General features: G+C 43.0%; 1 protein-coding gene across 4 annotated transcripts in view; it reads right to left on the reverse strand.

Moving 5' to 3' along the window:
* The window catches only part of MIS18BP1 (MIS18 binding protein 1), a 538190-nt gene that overhangs the window by 402106 nt on the left and 119073 nt on the right, over nucleotides 1-17011 (reverse strand). For all 4 annotated transcript variants that reach the window (XM_078659687.1, XM_078659685.1, XM_078659686.1 and 1 more), the window contains exons 7-8: nucleotides 13701-13791; nucleotides 1100-1476 (exon numbers count right to left, since the gene is read on the reverse strand). In XM_078659687.1, coding sequence (XP_078515813.1) covers nucleotides 1100-1476; nucleotides 13701-13791 — 468 coding nt within the window. The remainder of the gene's footprint in view (nucleotides 1-1099; nucleotides 1477-13700; nucleotides 13792-17011) is intronic.

Below are 17011 nucleotides of genomic sequence, written 5' to 3' on the forward strand. Positions count from 1 at the left end.
TATGTGCTTTGTATCGATATTCCTGTTACTTTTAACTCCAGTTACTTGTATCTTGTATTTAATCCAGTTACTTGTTTACAATCGCCGAAGCTGGTGCGTGCTATCGGGGATAATTCCAGGAAAGGGATCCCCAGCACTGGGAGCACCGGACTAGAGCTCCTACCAGGCGGCCATCTTTATACATCGGTAGTTCTTTTTTAATATTTATAACCTACGGGGAAGTGAACTAGCTACCCTAGTTCCTTGCTCTCCCTCTTGATATTGCTTATGATTACTTTTGCCCATCATTTGTAGTGAAAAAGACAATCAACGTGACTCAACAAGTAGGCCATTTTGTTTATAACAAAATGACCAGCTGGCAAAAGTTAAGGTGTTAGGTAAAAAGGAGAACATGAATGTGAAAATACAATACAAAAAAGTTCTGATCAGGCTCCTCAAGGGAAATAACTTACCAACTCTATTCTGGCATCAGTAATTACTCAAAATGGCACAAATACATGTTTGAAAAGGAAAATATTAAAATACATTTGCGGCAAGTTGTAACAGGAGTTGTAAATTGGCTGTACTATGTAAGAGCAATAGGGGGCTAAATGAAAAGGGCTATGGGAACCCCCATAATACATTCTGAATTTTGTACAGATACTGGACAGAACAATGTGTAGAAAGATAGAAATTTCCAGACAAAGTCAAATCTAGGGTGTGGGTCGTGCCAAAGGCATATGTTATTAATTTTTTTTTTTTTTTTAAAGTGGACGGGGTGGGAAGAGTAATGATTGAATGCCAGGAAACTCCTAACAAACAGGCCAGGTGGAAACTAGGCCATTCTGAACTATAAAGATGGTACATTAAAAAACATTGAATCCTCTCAGAGATAATGCACCTAAATATGATCCATTTGTGGAATTAAAATTTTTGAAAGCCCCAGTTCTCAGACTAATAAAAAGCAATTCAGGAATGCGTTCTACTTTGTCATGGAGCTTTCAATTCCCACATTGATGTTTGAAATATATTTTAAACCTATGACAAATACAACAGTACAATCGGGACTTTCACTGGAAACAAGACTTTTTTGAAAATGTATAACAACTAATTATCCTACCTCCTTCTCTGCTGTATCTGGACTTGGTGTTTTTAACACGAGACTTTGTTTTAACAACTTCATAAGTCTGATTGTCTTCTGAAAGACTTTCCATGGAGTCCATCTCTTCCGCTCTGGGATCACGGATGAACATATTACTTCTTAGCTGCCTGGTAACATATGTTTCATTTTTTCCTTCTCCGCTTTTTGATTTTTTCGTTTTCCACAAATGCTGTGTGTTATCATTATAGTTAGTGCTTAGGGATTTTGTCATGTTTCTTGATGGGTATTTTTTAACCTTTGATCCAGCATCACCCGTTATCCTTTGGATGCTATTCTTTTCATTCATTTTAGCATCAAATCCTTGTTTTTGTGGGGCCTTAGCTGTGGACATTCCACTAAGGGAAACAAACGGCATGTTAGTGTTTGCATGAGATCATTCTAAATACAGTTATACCAATATCTGGCAACAGTTTTACCTAACGATAGTATTACCCTAGCACTCAATTCTATGTGATATAATCCAAAATAGCAATATCTGAATTTAGAGATGGAATTGTAATTTGTTTGTAATTTTGCAATTCCTGCAAAGTGGTTAGCAGGATGTGGGTACAGATACAATTTTTTCCATAAGTCATCAGACTAGAACACTAAAAATCGTAAGCTGGACTAAATATTGTGAATCATTTCACTGCTAGGAGCAGTGGAATTGCCTTTTGCAAATCATTTTTGAGGCAGTTTATGGCTTAAACCCTCTAAAGTGACCACAAAGCTAAACATCAACAAAAAATAGTACATTTTGGCAAATATTCCATTCAAGCAAAATAGAATGAACAAAGGTATCTTTTTATATTGTAAGTTACCAGATAATTATTATTAAACCTTCTACTGATGGTAAAAAAGTATATTTTAAACCTTTTTCTTTGAGCAAATATCAGACATTTAGGAGGATTGGCATGGGTTTGGCATACTAATTCTTTGGGTGGCACTCTAGCCTGCAATTTCTCAGTCCATGAGCTAAATATGTTTAACCTTGCTTAAATTTCTTATATTTTGTAACACAGTATATTAGACCTGGCTTGGAGTCTGTCCTTGCATGACACTAGTATGTTTGACTTTTAACACCTTCTTGCACAACCCAAATATCTTTGGCTTGTCTTCTACTTTCTCTGCACATGTTCAGAGTACAACTGGCTGACTTTAATTTGATTCTTGCTTTACAGTGACACGTTCTGTGTAGCTTTTCTTTCTTGCAACTGCTCACTGCTACATATTGGTAGACATGGCTTACTTGCTTCTTTGACTTGGGTATGTTGAATCTAAATTTGCTCTGGAATTTTCAACATTGATTAAGGTTTCTCATTGTTCTGGTGTCATTGCTTTTCTTAACTAATTAGATCAAGCAATTGAGCTGACTTTGAGTTCTAAGTTGCAAGGGTTAGTATAATTTGTTTTGGGAAGGGGTGCCATTGGAATGGAAAATAATGATTTGGGTATCTGCATCTCCTGCCCTCATTTCCTCTACACTTAACACACTACAAGATGGACCTGAACTTCAGGACTGAAAGGAGAGATTCAAGCACAACTGTATCCAAACTATTTTCCTGCAGCAATTTGAAGCGTTTATCTTGTATAACTTCTCACTTCAAATCATTTCTTGTTTATCCAATAACAAAAACAATACCTGACCAATTTTACCCATTTGATGATCACTGGAACTAATGTAAATGAGCTGCTCATGAACAGGGTGTAAAATAATCATTAGGGAAAGTGTATTTATGTTCGGTACTCTGAGAGCAAGGCTGACATAATAAATATATGAATGTAAGGCATACATGAGAAAGAGGTAACACAGGGCTCGAAAAATCCACTCGCCCCCTCGCTATGGCCCGTTAGATTTATTCAGGACAAGCTATTTCTAGGGTCTACTAGCCCTTTCTGGCGAGTAGGAAGACAAACTGACTTTTGATCTCTGTCTCTGAAAGCGGAGCAAATGTGATAAGAAATGACGATTTAAAGGCATTTTTATTGCTCACAAAGAAATTGAGCAAAAAAGATTCCTTTAAATCTTATCCTGTCACATTTGCTCCACTATCAGAGACAGGGGTCAGGTATGTTACAGTTAGGTCGAGGAGATTTTTCATGTTACTAAACCTGCAGGTCTCATAACATTGTTTTGATTTTTCGAACCCTGAGTAACATCTAAAATGGCCATGTATTGCAATAGAAGAGTGCTGGTGGTCTCATCTGTAGTTCATATGCTTTGTAAACGTTCTCAGAATGCAGGAAGGCATTATAGGACAAACCACATTGTGGCAATACAGGAACATACGATGCAAGCTATGTAATTTTTATTACAATTTAAAATTTGCTGGAATTTGAATGTAAGGTTTGTATGAAATTGTCATTTGTTTTGTGGTGTACCCCCAGATTTGTGCCCTGTCTCTAATTACTGGCTGGGGAGCTCTGTGTAGTTTACTCAGTAGTAAAGTGTGTGTGCTCCCCTTTTAAATTGGCATAATTCCAATTGCAATATTTAACTTGCCAATAAGTCCCTAAAGTGTACCCAGGGACTGGAGCTTAAATGCCACTGGTGCACTGCAGCAAATATTGTGCCATGCACTACAGTGGCAGTGAAAGTGCGGCTTTTGGCCTACAACTGTATTCTGATAGGAGCAGTGTAAAAAGTGCAATTTGAACTGTCAAAATAAACAGTTCTACATCTTCCTTTTAAATATTAATATATCACCTCTAAGTAGGCTTTGTAGCCCCCATGGCAGGCTGCATGTTATTTAAATGTAGGAGGATGTAGAAATGTAATGTTAACATGTCCTGACTGTGAGTAGCTATTTTCACTGCAGGAAGGCTGACTGGGCAATAGAGAAACACTGGAAAGCAATAGTAAATACTCACTCAGCTAGAAATATGATTACTTTAATATTTATTAAAAGCCCAACACAATAGTAAAGTCAGATTTCTAAAAATTATTAAGGAAATCTAAGTTTCAGAAAGTTGCATATTCCATGCTTGAAGCTGTTGAAGGATAATTTAATTGAGCCTTCCATCTGTCACCCAGCTGGTGAATGGACCTGGATAAGGTGTGGAAACTGCTTCCAGAACAGAGACCAAGGCCTACGTGTGGTGAGATGTTTTGATTACTCAGGCAGGATGGTCATTTGGGCTATGCCCAATAACTTAGAGGGGTTGGTCTAACGGCTAAGGCGCTCGACCTCGGACCTGGGGAACTTGGTTCGAGTCTCGGTAACAACGCCAAAAACCCTCTGTGATTCTGGGCAAATCACTTAATCTCCCCGTGCCTAAAATGAATGTGTGTCCGTCCTCATGTAACGTAACTGGTGCTATGTAAAGCGCTCTGATAACTGATTGGGTTCGGTTCTAGTTCGCGCTATATAAAACTCTGCAAAAAAAAAAAAAAAACTTACTTTATTTTAAATGGTCCTTAAATGTCACAAGCAGATGTTGATGACACCCTGACAGGAATCTTCATTTGTCCCCGCACTCAGGCAGGCACCACACCTAGTGAAGGAAGCTGGCCCCAGAACTGGTCTGGAGTGCCAGCTCATTACCCAGTACACCCATTTATGTGGGCACACAGGCTCTGCACAAGGGAATTGTTTCACCATTTGGTATTTTAGGAGTGCCGACACTAAGGGATTGTTTGCATAAGGACAGAGTGGAACTGCTGCATAAGAAGGTAGTTTTACCCTGGTAACCTTTATTCCATTGATTATGAAGGGGCCAGGAGTCACCCTCACCCACAAGCTAGTGCCAGACATAAATGTTACATTCCCTAGTACCGTCCTCAGTACATTACTCTACCTGAAGTGGACTCCACCTGTCAGAGACCTTAGAGGAGTATTGAAGAACTGAACCTGCTCCCTTCTTGTACCCAGGACAAAGAAACAGACTTCAAGGTTCAGATGGCTGACATACTCTTCAAGCTGGAGGGACTAAATAAGCTACAAGAGGCCTTTTTCTGGGAAACAATCTATACCACACAGTCAAAAACACGGGGTGTCTTTCCAACGCAGTCTGAATGACAACTGCCTCTTTATCACATGCTCCTTTACCATGCAAGTCTTTAAAACAGCTTGCTTTAGGGACCGCATTGTTGGACTGGTGCTGGACTTAAAGTACAACACCACCTCTTCTGTTACGTAAACTGGAGTTGGAATAGTAAATTATACTACCCAAAGTCCTTCGCTTTCCTTAAGGCAAGTCGTTGTAACAACTTGTGTGGTAAAGAAATGTGTGATAAAGAAGCATCCGTTGTTTCAATCGCATTGTAAAGGCATGCATTGTAAAAGCATGTATGGTCCTGACATACAACCCTTATTTCTACAACTGCCCAACTGACCAATTCAAACTGTACAGGTCCTGAACCCTGCTATTGGCCTTTGCAGGAGTGAGACATGACTTCAATGTGCTGTTTCTGAGATCCTAGGACCCTTGGCTATGTCTGACTGGACTTCTACCACCCCAGAATACCAAGGATTTAAAGAAAAATCAAATTCAAGATCTCCGTAGTACCGGTACAAAACTTCTAAACGATATGCTTGAGATTTTTTGCTGATGGGCTCAAGATGCATGTTCCTCTGGCTCGGAGCTTTTCCACATCAACAAATCGCGTTCAGCAGGACCTTGCATAGAAGGTATCTGACCTCGTGGAGCCCTCTTTGGCTACTGCCTGCAGCCTTGCCCCACTGGAGGATTTCAAGCTCTGAAAAAGTAACTAAGTGTGAACGTGGAACTCTGACCGGGAAAAGGTCCCAAAAGTATCTGGCCAGGAGAGGACTTCCTGGGGCCGGAATTCGGATTCTTCCAGCTCCAAGCTTTTCCCACCAAAACCAATGGCTTCATTGGGACCATGTCCACCAGCTGTCTGATTTCATGGAGCCCTATTTGGCTGACCCTGCTGTCTTGTACATGGTCACAGTGTGGAACCTGACTGGGTCTAACCTGGTTTCTGTATACGATTGGGACTCTGCCTCAAGTCATGCCTAGGTCCCAGTCTACAGCGACCAGTTGACCACGGTTGGTATTTACTGTTTTTTTTTACACTTTCTTTCATTCAAAACTTCATTACTCCGGTCCCCCTTATTGGATTTCTGTCGTTTTTGTGTCATTTTATTTAATTTTACACTATTTTTCTAGTTTGGTTGGGTTGCGTTGTGACTTTATTACTGTTTTGATGCTGCATGAATAATTTACGAATTGCCCTAAATCAAGCCTGTCTCCTCTGTGGCATAGCTACCAGGGGGGTGAGGTCAGGTTGATTTAGTGACTTTGAGGGTTCACCCTAAGAAGGACCATCATTATTACTCAAAGTGGGTAGTTATTGTTCTTGACCAATAACCCAAGGGAAATGTAAAACGAAAACAGTAAGTTGAGTACTGGCCTGTTCTGGTAAACTGACTTGTAATGGAAGGAAGAGAAAATATCTATTTATATAGTTAATACAGAATTTCAGAGCAATAGGTTCCACTTTCTTAAAAAACATATACTGCCCATAAAAATCAAACTCTTAAAGCTACTTCCAGTCGGGGCGTGGCCAAGACGCCGACCAAGATTGCTGCGTAGTCTTGGAATTCTGCCGGCCTCCTCCCAATAAAATGCATGCAAGCCAAGAAAAACACCAATAATTAATAAGGAGGCGGCACCGGAAGCAGCTGCAGCCGTACACGCAAAGAAACCTGTGGTTATGGCGCACTGGAGACTTCTGGAGCCGTTGATCAGAACACTTGCATAGGCACCGTGGCTGGAGCTACGGGCACGCCTGGGAGAATATTTCCTTCCTCGACGTAGGAAGCAGCCAAGTGGCTTCGGAGGGTGAAGGCCTGCCACCGACCAGACCCAAGACTAAAGACGCCGTCGCCAGAAAGAGCCAAAACCAGCGCAGCCACGGACTCAATGGGCCTGCGCTAGCTGGATCTGCGGCCTATTGGAGCCCCTGCCACCAGGCTGCACAAGCTTGTTGGGCCGTGCGGAGTCCCGCACGCGAACTTCCGGCTGGGCCTCTTTTGCGATCCACCTGAACTGCTTGGTGCCCCAACCTGGGCCCCTCACCAGAGACACACAGGAAGACCGGACATTACACGATAATGGAGATCTAGGGAAGCATACATAATCGCGTACCGGGAAAGGAACAAGACAACGGCATCCTAGAGTGCAGAATACCTAAACAGGCCTCGGCGGGGCTGACCAGCAGGCGACTCTCCACATCACTACCTGAGCCTCACACTCCATGGCATCGCACTGCGGGGCACCATCCAACAATACTCGTTCTAGCACTGTGCTTTCTTTAGCTGTATCGGGTCATGGTTCGAGTAGAACCTTTGATTAAGCCGGGCGCGCCGGCGATACCACTGGCCCGGGACGGAGGGAGGGGACAATCCAGACAACAATATGGCCACACAACAGGGTTGGATTCCATCTTGGCGGAACTACGAGCGGGATTAGAGGCACTGAACACTCGATTTGACGCTCCAGACAAACGCCTAGACGACATGGGGGCACGACTGGACAAAAACAAGGGTCGCCTTGACACATCGGAGGGCGGGATCTCGAACACTGAAGATGGGGCAGCCCAAAGAATCAATAGACTGGAACGCATCGAAAATCTTCTGAAAACAGTAGCCATGAAAAATTAGGACTAAGAATCGAGAAGTAGGCGTAATATTATTTGCATAATATGGGTACCTGAGTCCACCAACACGGGTCGCCTCAATGGATTTGTGGAGCAATTGCTGGCAGACCTATCTGGCAGAGGCTCTTTCTCCCTGGCCTTTCTGGTGGAAAAGGCCTATCGCTCGTTGGGTACCCGGACGAACCCTGGATGCCCCCCTTGTTCAATAATTGCCCGCCTGTTCAATTTGTGAGCTAGAGACACCGCACTGCAACAGGCGAGAGAGAAGGGCACACTCCACTGGCAGGGTTCAACAATATCCTTCTAACCGGACTACACCATCATGACCCAGGAGGCCTGCCCGTAAGTTCACAGGGGTAAAAGCCACCCTCAGGAACTTGGGACTGAGTTATGGGATGCTGTACTCTGCACGCCTTAGGGGGGACGTGGACGGTAGGTCGCGGATTTTCGACACGAAATCACCTCACGGCTCCAGTTCCAGTGCAGACTTATTTTCATCTAGCTAAACCCACTGGACCTAACATGATGAACACAGCAGCTTAGCATAAATAAGGGTCATTACAGACTGCCTAATTGCCTAATGAGAAATAGCCATTATTACAACTCTGGAGGAACCAGTGTAGCATTGCCACCTCCCAAGTGTTTATACACTAGTGCCATAAGAAGTGAGCTAAAAAGTGGAGAGTAACATAACTGTGGTACGGGTTCTCCCCATAGTACAAGAAATGGGGATGGGCGGTGGGAGGAATGGGAGGGGAATGTTCAGTTTAAATTACAGCTCTTTTTTACCAGAACAGTAGTCCATTCTGTGCACCCACATCCCAGACTTGCTATATAAACCTACACTAGGACAATGAGCAATGAAGTTAGAATTTACCCTTTCGCAACCCTCACATTAGTGTCATGGAACAACCGGGGACTCAAGAATACCCATAAGAGTAAACAGGCGATTTAACATTTACAAAGACATCAGATAGATATTGCATTCTTAAAGGAAACACATTTATCCCCTTGTATCTCAACAGCCTCTGCTAGGAACTGGGGCCCCCATTGTTTCTTTGAAAACTACAGTTCGTATGCCAGGGGTGGGGAAGGGGGGGGGGGGGGGTTTGTGTGTCTCCATTCTAATACACAAGCGAGTCCCATTTAACCCCCTAGAAGTGAACAACAACAGGGAGGGTCGATATCTAATGGTGAAGGGCCATTTGCTGGGGCACACCATTCTGCTGGTTAATGTATACGCAGCCAATATAGATGACCCTGACTTTTATCTTGACTTACTAACCCAAAAAAGTGTGCCTGGAAAGGGGGGGGGGTCTGAATATATTACTTACCCATAGCCCGACACACCCTAGCCGAACTTAAAGAAGGATACAGCTTAGAAGATGCCTGGCACCACTTGCATCCCACGAAGGCAGCATATACAAATTATTCTTCATATCACAACACATGGCCAAGACAGGACTATTGGTTACTATAACCCAGTCTAATAAATTGCACAGTGTCCATGCAAGACTTACCATGCACCATATCAGAGCACTCACCAGTGATGGTGAAGATGCGCATCCCGCGGGCGGGCGAGGTAGAACGAAAATGGTGGTTTCCAGACAAGGCCCTCAGGGAGGTGTTCAAGTCCAAATTGGGTCAAGGAATAGTAGAATACTTCAAGCTAAATGAAGGTACTGTGAACTCATGGGCCACATTGTGGGAAGCCTTCAAGGCTTATATTAGAGGGATCTGCATCTCCAAGCATGCTGGCATTCTTAAAGACCTCTCCCAGTTACAACAGCTACAGGAACTAGATGAAGCACAAGTGTCCCATCCTCAGCCAACATACATACCACTGCGGGTCAAACTGATGACAGAATTTCACGAGGCAGCAGACCAGGAGGCACACTACCTGGGGAATTAAAAAAACTGCAAGAAGGTATGGGAAGGGCGAACGCCCGGTGCACACTTTAGCACGCACACTGCAGCCCCCTAGAGGTCAGCTAAACATATCGGCATCCAGAGACTTGACGGTACAAGGGTATCAGACACGACCCACATACAAGACACTGCTTACTTATTACACAGACCTGTACACGACCCGCTCCCCTGGGGATGTCCCGGAATGCAACAGCTACCTAGACGAAATAGCCATGGTCTGGCTCAATAATGCGCATCACCAGTTTTTTAGCGAACCCTTTACAGAAGATGAAGTCATCCAAGAAATAGATGCCATGGACGGCGCCAAGGCACCAGGTCTCAACGGCTTCTCTGGCTGTTTATACAAAGCACACAAGCATTTACTCGCCCCCTATCTCCTAGAACTATACCAGGTGGCAATGGAGAAAGGTGTCCTCCCACCCACCCTCCAGGAAGCCTCGATAATACTACTCCCCAAACCAGGAAAGGACCCCCTACAATGCGAGTCCTACCGCCCGTTGTCCCTATTGAATTTTGATAATAAAATACTCGCTAACATGTTAGCTACGAGGCTCTCCCTTATACTAGACCAGATTATTATCCCGGCACAATCTGGGCTCGTCCCTCATAAATCCACGCTCTGAACATAAGCACACTGTTTGCGTTCCTCCACAGAATCTCACCGACCATCCCCACTTCCGTAGCACTACTAGACGCTTGACTTACTGGGCCTTTTTACAGTCCAAGCTTTGAAGAATGGGCATTCCAGGGACGTTCTCGTCCATCATCCTTCTCTTATACACCAAACCCACTACCTACATTCGCTTAAATGGAACATTGACCAAAGCATCCACCCCACACCTGGGACTAGACAGGAGTCTGCTGCCACCCTTGTTGTTCGTCATAGCACTGGACCCTCTAGTGCGTCACTTGCAAGAACGGCACATTCACAGAGGGCTACAATTGAAAACCGGCCCTCTGCTCATTATGCTGTATGCGGACGACATTATTCTGTACATTAGGCAACCTTGAAACAATCTTGATCCCATACTCAAAGAGTTGGGTAGATTCGGGGCCCTGTCTGGCCTTCAGATAAACTTGGGCAAATCAGAGCTGTTCCCATTGACTCCATGCACTGGGAAATAGACACAGAGTACTGCCTTGTGAGGTGCGAGTAATATGTGAAACATTTGGGAATACACATCCATAGAGATCCAGAGCAGATTCTGCGACTAAATTACGGGGCCGTGCTTGAAAAACTGACTAGTCAAGTAGAACGTTGGTTAAACTGCCAATAGCGATGGCAGGCAGAATTGCTACAATTAAAATGGTTGTGTTCCCAAAATTCCTCCACCGGTTTCATAAGAAACCATTCCATTGATGTCCTCCTTCTTTGCAACACTTCGCACACCACTCTTACGCCTTGTATGGGGCAAAAAACAGCCCAGGATCTGGTGGGACACGCTGATGCCGACATACGGATGGGGCGGGTTTGGGGTAACGAACTGCCAAATGTACTACCTTGTGGCCCAGTGCAGCTTTGCAAGAAACTGGTATCACCCGGATGTTAGAGTTTCGTACACTAAGCCGAAGCGTACCTCACACACCTGACTCCATTATCTGCTATTCTGCTAGAGGGTTTAAAACGTGACCCACAGGATATTCAAATCGTCTCCACAACTAGTTGGGCATGGAAGAAACTTGCCAGATGCACAAGCGGGCACCTACTCTATTCACCAGCCCTCCCAGTGGGGGGAAATACATGGCTGCCCATTACACAAGAAGAAATAGTCAAGCGCACAATCAATACATTTTCCTTCGATACAAGGAAGACCTGTTTCCCCAGGGACATGTGTTCTCCCGGACAGAAGAAGTTCGGTTACACTGAGCAACACCGATGGACCACTTTGTGCTACACAGACTTCAGAGTGCTCTCTGTGCACAAATCCCCAGTACCCACTCAAACCACCAGAATTCACCCCCCTAACTCTGCTTATCAAAGACTCGGTAGGGGAGCAGCTAATGTCCAAATTATACAAGACGTGCATTACATTACTCCCCACCGAAGACACCGGAATAAGGGGGGGGGGTGGGGGTGGCAGCAGGATTAAGCGCACACAATATCAGACTTCTATTTGCAGTATTGCTGTGCACAAACACGTAAACGTTCTACGGAACATCGTCACAAGCTGTTTCATTTAAAAATGTTATGGCGCCCCTACATCACCCCCCACAAAGTACATCATATGGATGCCTCTAGCTCACACTCATGCTCTAAATGTCTTGCCCCAGCACGCAGACTTTTTGCACATGACCTGGACGTGCATAAAACTGGTCAAATACTGGGGTGCTGTATATACTGAGCGATCCCGCATGTTACACAATACACTTATACCCAACCCATTACAGACGTTACTTGGGTTTGTGCACAATATCCCAAAATCAGGGCGCAGATACGTGGCAATTGCTCTGATGCTAGCTAAAAGAGAAATAGCTCTAGACTGAGGTAACAAACACCCACTGAAACTTAAGAGCTGGTTCGGCAGCTTAATCTTCTGCAGCACCAACAGTGATATATACACTCAATTACAACCACCCACCTCATGTCAGTGGAAAATTTTGGCAGCCACTCCAAGCATACCTCCTTGAAACACAAGCAGCCTCAGACCACACCGCCAAATTGGATTGGATTGGATTTAGTTTTTGTATAGCGCGGTAGCTGCTCAGATTGGATTGGATTTAGTTTTTGTATAGCGCGATAGCTACCCAATATGACACATAGATAACGCCTATGGCCTAATTGGGACGCACACTTACGCTTTACGATATTGTCCACCAAACACAGTAACACTGGTTGTGCAAGGGGTAAAATCAGAACTATTGAATGCTGCTTTGGAAAAGTTATTAACACAGTACAAAATGCAACACAGCATGGAAAAGATATGTATGTCATAATCCTACAATTACGTTATCGGAGTAAAAATAAAGTTTAAAAATAAGCTACTTACAGTGAGGCAGGGCTAACAATAGACCCAACTACAATTATAATGTTTTAATGACTACACTTTTTATTAAATAATACACAGTCATTATACTCACAGAATGACAAAGCTATTCTCACCAAGGCAGTGTTAATGATTGGGTCGTTAGAATGTTCAGATTTTCCATGCTTTTCACAAAAATTAACCAATGAGCAATGGCTAAGCGCCGAGATGCCTGAAGTTTCTCCTGCAATGTACGACCATCAACGGGTCATGATTGCACTTTGAATGTTCCAGTTTTGCTTTAGCTTTCCTGAAGAAGTTACCAATTAAACAATAGGCCCTGCATAGGCTGTTATAATGATGCTTTCTCCACCAAGTATGGAAAATATTTCATGGGTCCCTGTGATGTACTGAATTTTATACCACTGCATTCTGTGCAATAAAAGCACCCAAACATGCAAAGAATACCTTCGTATAAACATGTCTATACATTCTAAAACGTTTTAACTCAAGTTATTTCTCCAAGCTAATCCTGAATACTTCAGCTGATCTTGCATCCACCCTGAAATGTATTGAAAATAATCTTGAGAAAAAGCTTTAGCATCACTCCTGACAGACAGCTCCTCATTAAAAAGTTCACTAGTAGCCGAAGCTTCTCCTAAACAGCCCTCATATTTTAACGTGTAGTCTATGCAATCGTGACGCCAAGACATCAACTGTCTTGGCTCTAACAGGGGGCTCTTTGGGATGACGGTTGGCACATCATTTTTACAAAAATGTCTTATTCTAATGGAATCATGACCAAATTATCGCTAGCAAAAAGTGAAAAGGAAAATACTAGGGTGCAGAATCTATCACCTAAGATAGTTCATACAGCTCACAGGACTTTAATATTTTGTGAGTTTGGTCTATATCACAGACAGGCTAAAAGACTGTGGTTAAGCCACAACGGCTTCCCAAGACACTAAGTAGCAGCATTCCCATTAGTTATCAAAACATACAAAGAATATTTCTTTAAAAATCTGAGATAATCTCAAAACTTAGAAAAGTGCAAAGGCATTACCTGTTTTTTTCCTTTAAGTAATTATCAACATAGAGTTTCCAGTCTTCAGGAAAACCAGATGCAAACATCTTAATAAATTTAGAAGGAAAACCTGATATAAACAGAAAACAATAGAATTACTATTTGTAAAGTGGCAGAACATTGTTTGTATTTGTCATGCAGAAGTGCGATTATTGCAAAGTCACATAACTTAATGGAACACAGCTGTGAAAAATATCAACAGAATTAGAAACATGATCTAAGCCATTCAGCTATGCTAACTAGCTTATGGGCTCATCCGGACCTGGGTGCAAAGTACAAAATCAGATGCAAGGCGTTTCTGCACTAGTATTTGCGACTGCAAGCAAAGTCTTAACAATGAAATCAATTGAGCACAAAAACGTCCTGTAATATTGCGTGGCTCTGGAGAACGTGCTGCTGCCTAACCCTAGATGGATTTTTATAAGTGGCCCATTTTCTCTCAGACAAACATAAAAGCCTACTGAGGACTTTTTTTTATCTAGAATGGTATGAAACAAAACAATTTTTAAGAACACCTAATGAAAGGTCTTTAAAAACATAATTACACACACACATACACATGTTTGGGTGCCTTTATTGCACAGAATGCAGTAAAAAAGACTTATTTCCCAAGGGCCTATGAAATATGGAAATGATTTCAAGTGCCTTTGCAAACTATGAGTTTCATCATCACAGCCCAGAATTCACTCTGCACAGCTTTATTAATGTTATGGCCGCTAATATTTTGCATCATGCGCGGAACAAATTACTTGCCAGCATTATTTTCATTATGGGGCATGTTCTCTAGTAGTGTTATTTTGATTCAAGCTATAAAGAGCATTTTCTGGTGAGTGCTCCAAACTATGCAGCAACGTTTGTGGCAAGTACAGTAAATGAACACTAATGCAGCAAACGCCTCAGCTACTGAACTGCATAATTTCATTGGACATCACCGCTATTTTAGCTGACTTTACTCAAAGGAGTCCCAATGTAAATCCCCCTTCTTCACTCCGCAGGAAAATAGTGTAACCGCTCTTAATAAATTTGAAATGACAACTAGGGAAGCCATAGATACATTTGCCCCTTTAAAACATTTTAAATCTAGACCGGGTAACAAACAAGAAATTTGGTTCTCTGACCATTTAAGGACACTTAAACGAACAGCCAGGAAATTAGAAAAGAGGTGGAGAACTTCCCACCTGGCAGAAGACAAGAAAGAGTATTGGGATGCACTGACCATTTATCACAAAGCTATTCGTATAGCACGTAAAACCTTTATTACATCACAAATTAAAGATGCAGGGAATTCTCCAAGGGTCCTTTATCAAATCTTACAAACTTTTGTTAAGCCAGTCGCATGTGAGTCCTCTGAAATGGCCTCTCAACAGCTTTGTGAAGAAATGTCCTGCTTTTTCACTAACAAAATTAATGCGATCTACGATAAGATAGTCAGTGCTAAAAAGGCAATTATCATAGACTCTGAACTCCCTCAGGTAGATATGGAATTGAAGCAGGATATATACTCTCTAGATACCTTCCCTCCTATTTCTTTACAAGAAACTTCCTCATTAATACTACAGATTAAAAGTGGTAGTCCAGATGATACCATTCCTGCTAAGATAATGCCTGCCTTAACAGAACAACTTTGCTCCACGATTGAAAAACTGGTGAATCTCTCACTCAGTTCAGGTATCGTCCCTAGTGAATGGAAACGGGCCCTTGTCAGACCCATAAGGAAAAATACTGCCATCCCATGGACTGACTTAACCAACCTTAGACCTATATCTTTACTACCATTCTTAGGGAAACTGACTGAAAAGTATGTAAACCATCACCTGTCCAGATACATCGAACTTGCTGGCACCCTGGACTACTCCCAGTCAGGGTTCAGACCAAAATATAGCACGGAATCCACTCTTTTGTCTGTCACTGATGATCTACACATGTACCAGGACAAGGGCTTTTCAGTGATCCTGGTTCAATTAGATCTATCAGCAGCGTTCAACACCGTGTCTCATACCATCCTGACCGATCGGTTGTCGAACGCTGGCATCAAGGACAAAGCCCTTGACTGGTTGAAGAGCTTCTTATCCGATCGCACCCAGAGAGTCACCATGGGTTCGTATCGTTCAGCGGAAGTAGAGATCTCAAAAGGGGTGCCACAGGGCTCCTGTATAAGCCCAACTCTTTTTAACATCTATGTGGCACCCCTGGCAAGAGTGATGCGTAGATATGGTTTCATCCCAGTATCATACGCGGATGATACTCAGCTCCACTTCCCCTTTGAGACTCTACCCACGGAGGTAAGAAACTCTTTCTCATCAGGTATGAAAGCAGTGGCAAACTGGATGTCCGTCAATTACCTTCAGTGTAACGTCAACAAAACTGAGGTAATGTTGTTTGGGGAAGCTAAATTCTTTGGACTCGAGATTGGTGGCCGCAAGACCTAGGAGCAGTGCCAGAACCTAAACAGGTCGTGTAGAATCTGGGGATTCGATTTGACCAAGATCTGTCATTAAAACAACATATCACCTATATCTCGGGTATCTGTTTCCATACCATTAGCCTGCTACGCAAAGTCTTTCCTTTGCTACCTGACTCTGTCAAGAAAACTCTTGTTCAGGCTTTGGTTTTAAGTCGGATTGACTATTGTAATGGCCTGTTGCTTTCCGCCAACGAAGGCGTGTTGGCCAAGCTTCAGGTCATTCAGAACACGGCAGCTCGCCTTGTCCTCAATGCCCCTCTGAAAACAGCATCTAAGCCCCTCCTTGAGAAGCTACATTGGCTTTCAATCCGACAGAGAACTAAATTTAAAATATGTTGCCTGATCCATAAGTGTCTAAATGGACAAGGACCTGTCTATCTTGAAAAGAAATTTGCTCCCTACATCCCCTCCCGATCTCTTAGGTCTAGCAACCTTCTTCTTTTAGTGATCCCCCGTGCTAAGAAAGCTAGACATGGGAGTAAAGCGTTATCCATCACTGGACCCACCCTATGGAACAAACTTTCTCTGTCTTTGAGACAATGTAAGGAACATCTTACATTCAGAAAACTCTTGAAAACTGCTTTGTTCAGAAATGAGATCTAGATTCTATTCATTCCCACTCAAACACAACTTCTGTTGTCACCGGATCCATAAGCGCAGAGATACTCCATCTGGAGTCGATTCGAGCGCTATACAAACCTACAAATAATAATATACAAACCTACAAATAATGTAAAATATTCAAGCAGTGCTTTAAAAGCTTCATAGGCTATAATGGCCCAAGGCCATCTAAACAGTAGCCTATCTATGTCCTTTTGAGAAATAG

The sequence above is a fragment of the Lissotriton helveticus genome, chromosome 9, assembly GCF_964261635.1.
Source record: "Lissotriton helveticus chromosome 9, aLisHel1.1, whole genome shotgun sequence".
NCBI lineage: Eukaryota > Metazoa > Chordata > Amphibia > Caudata > Salamandridae > Lissotriton > Lissotriton helveticus.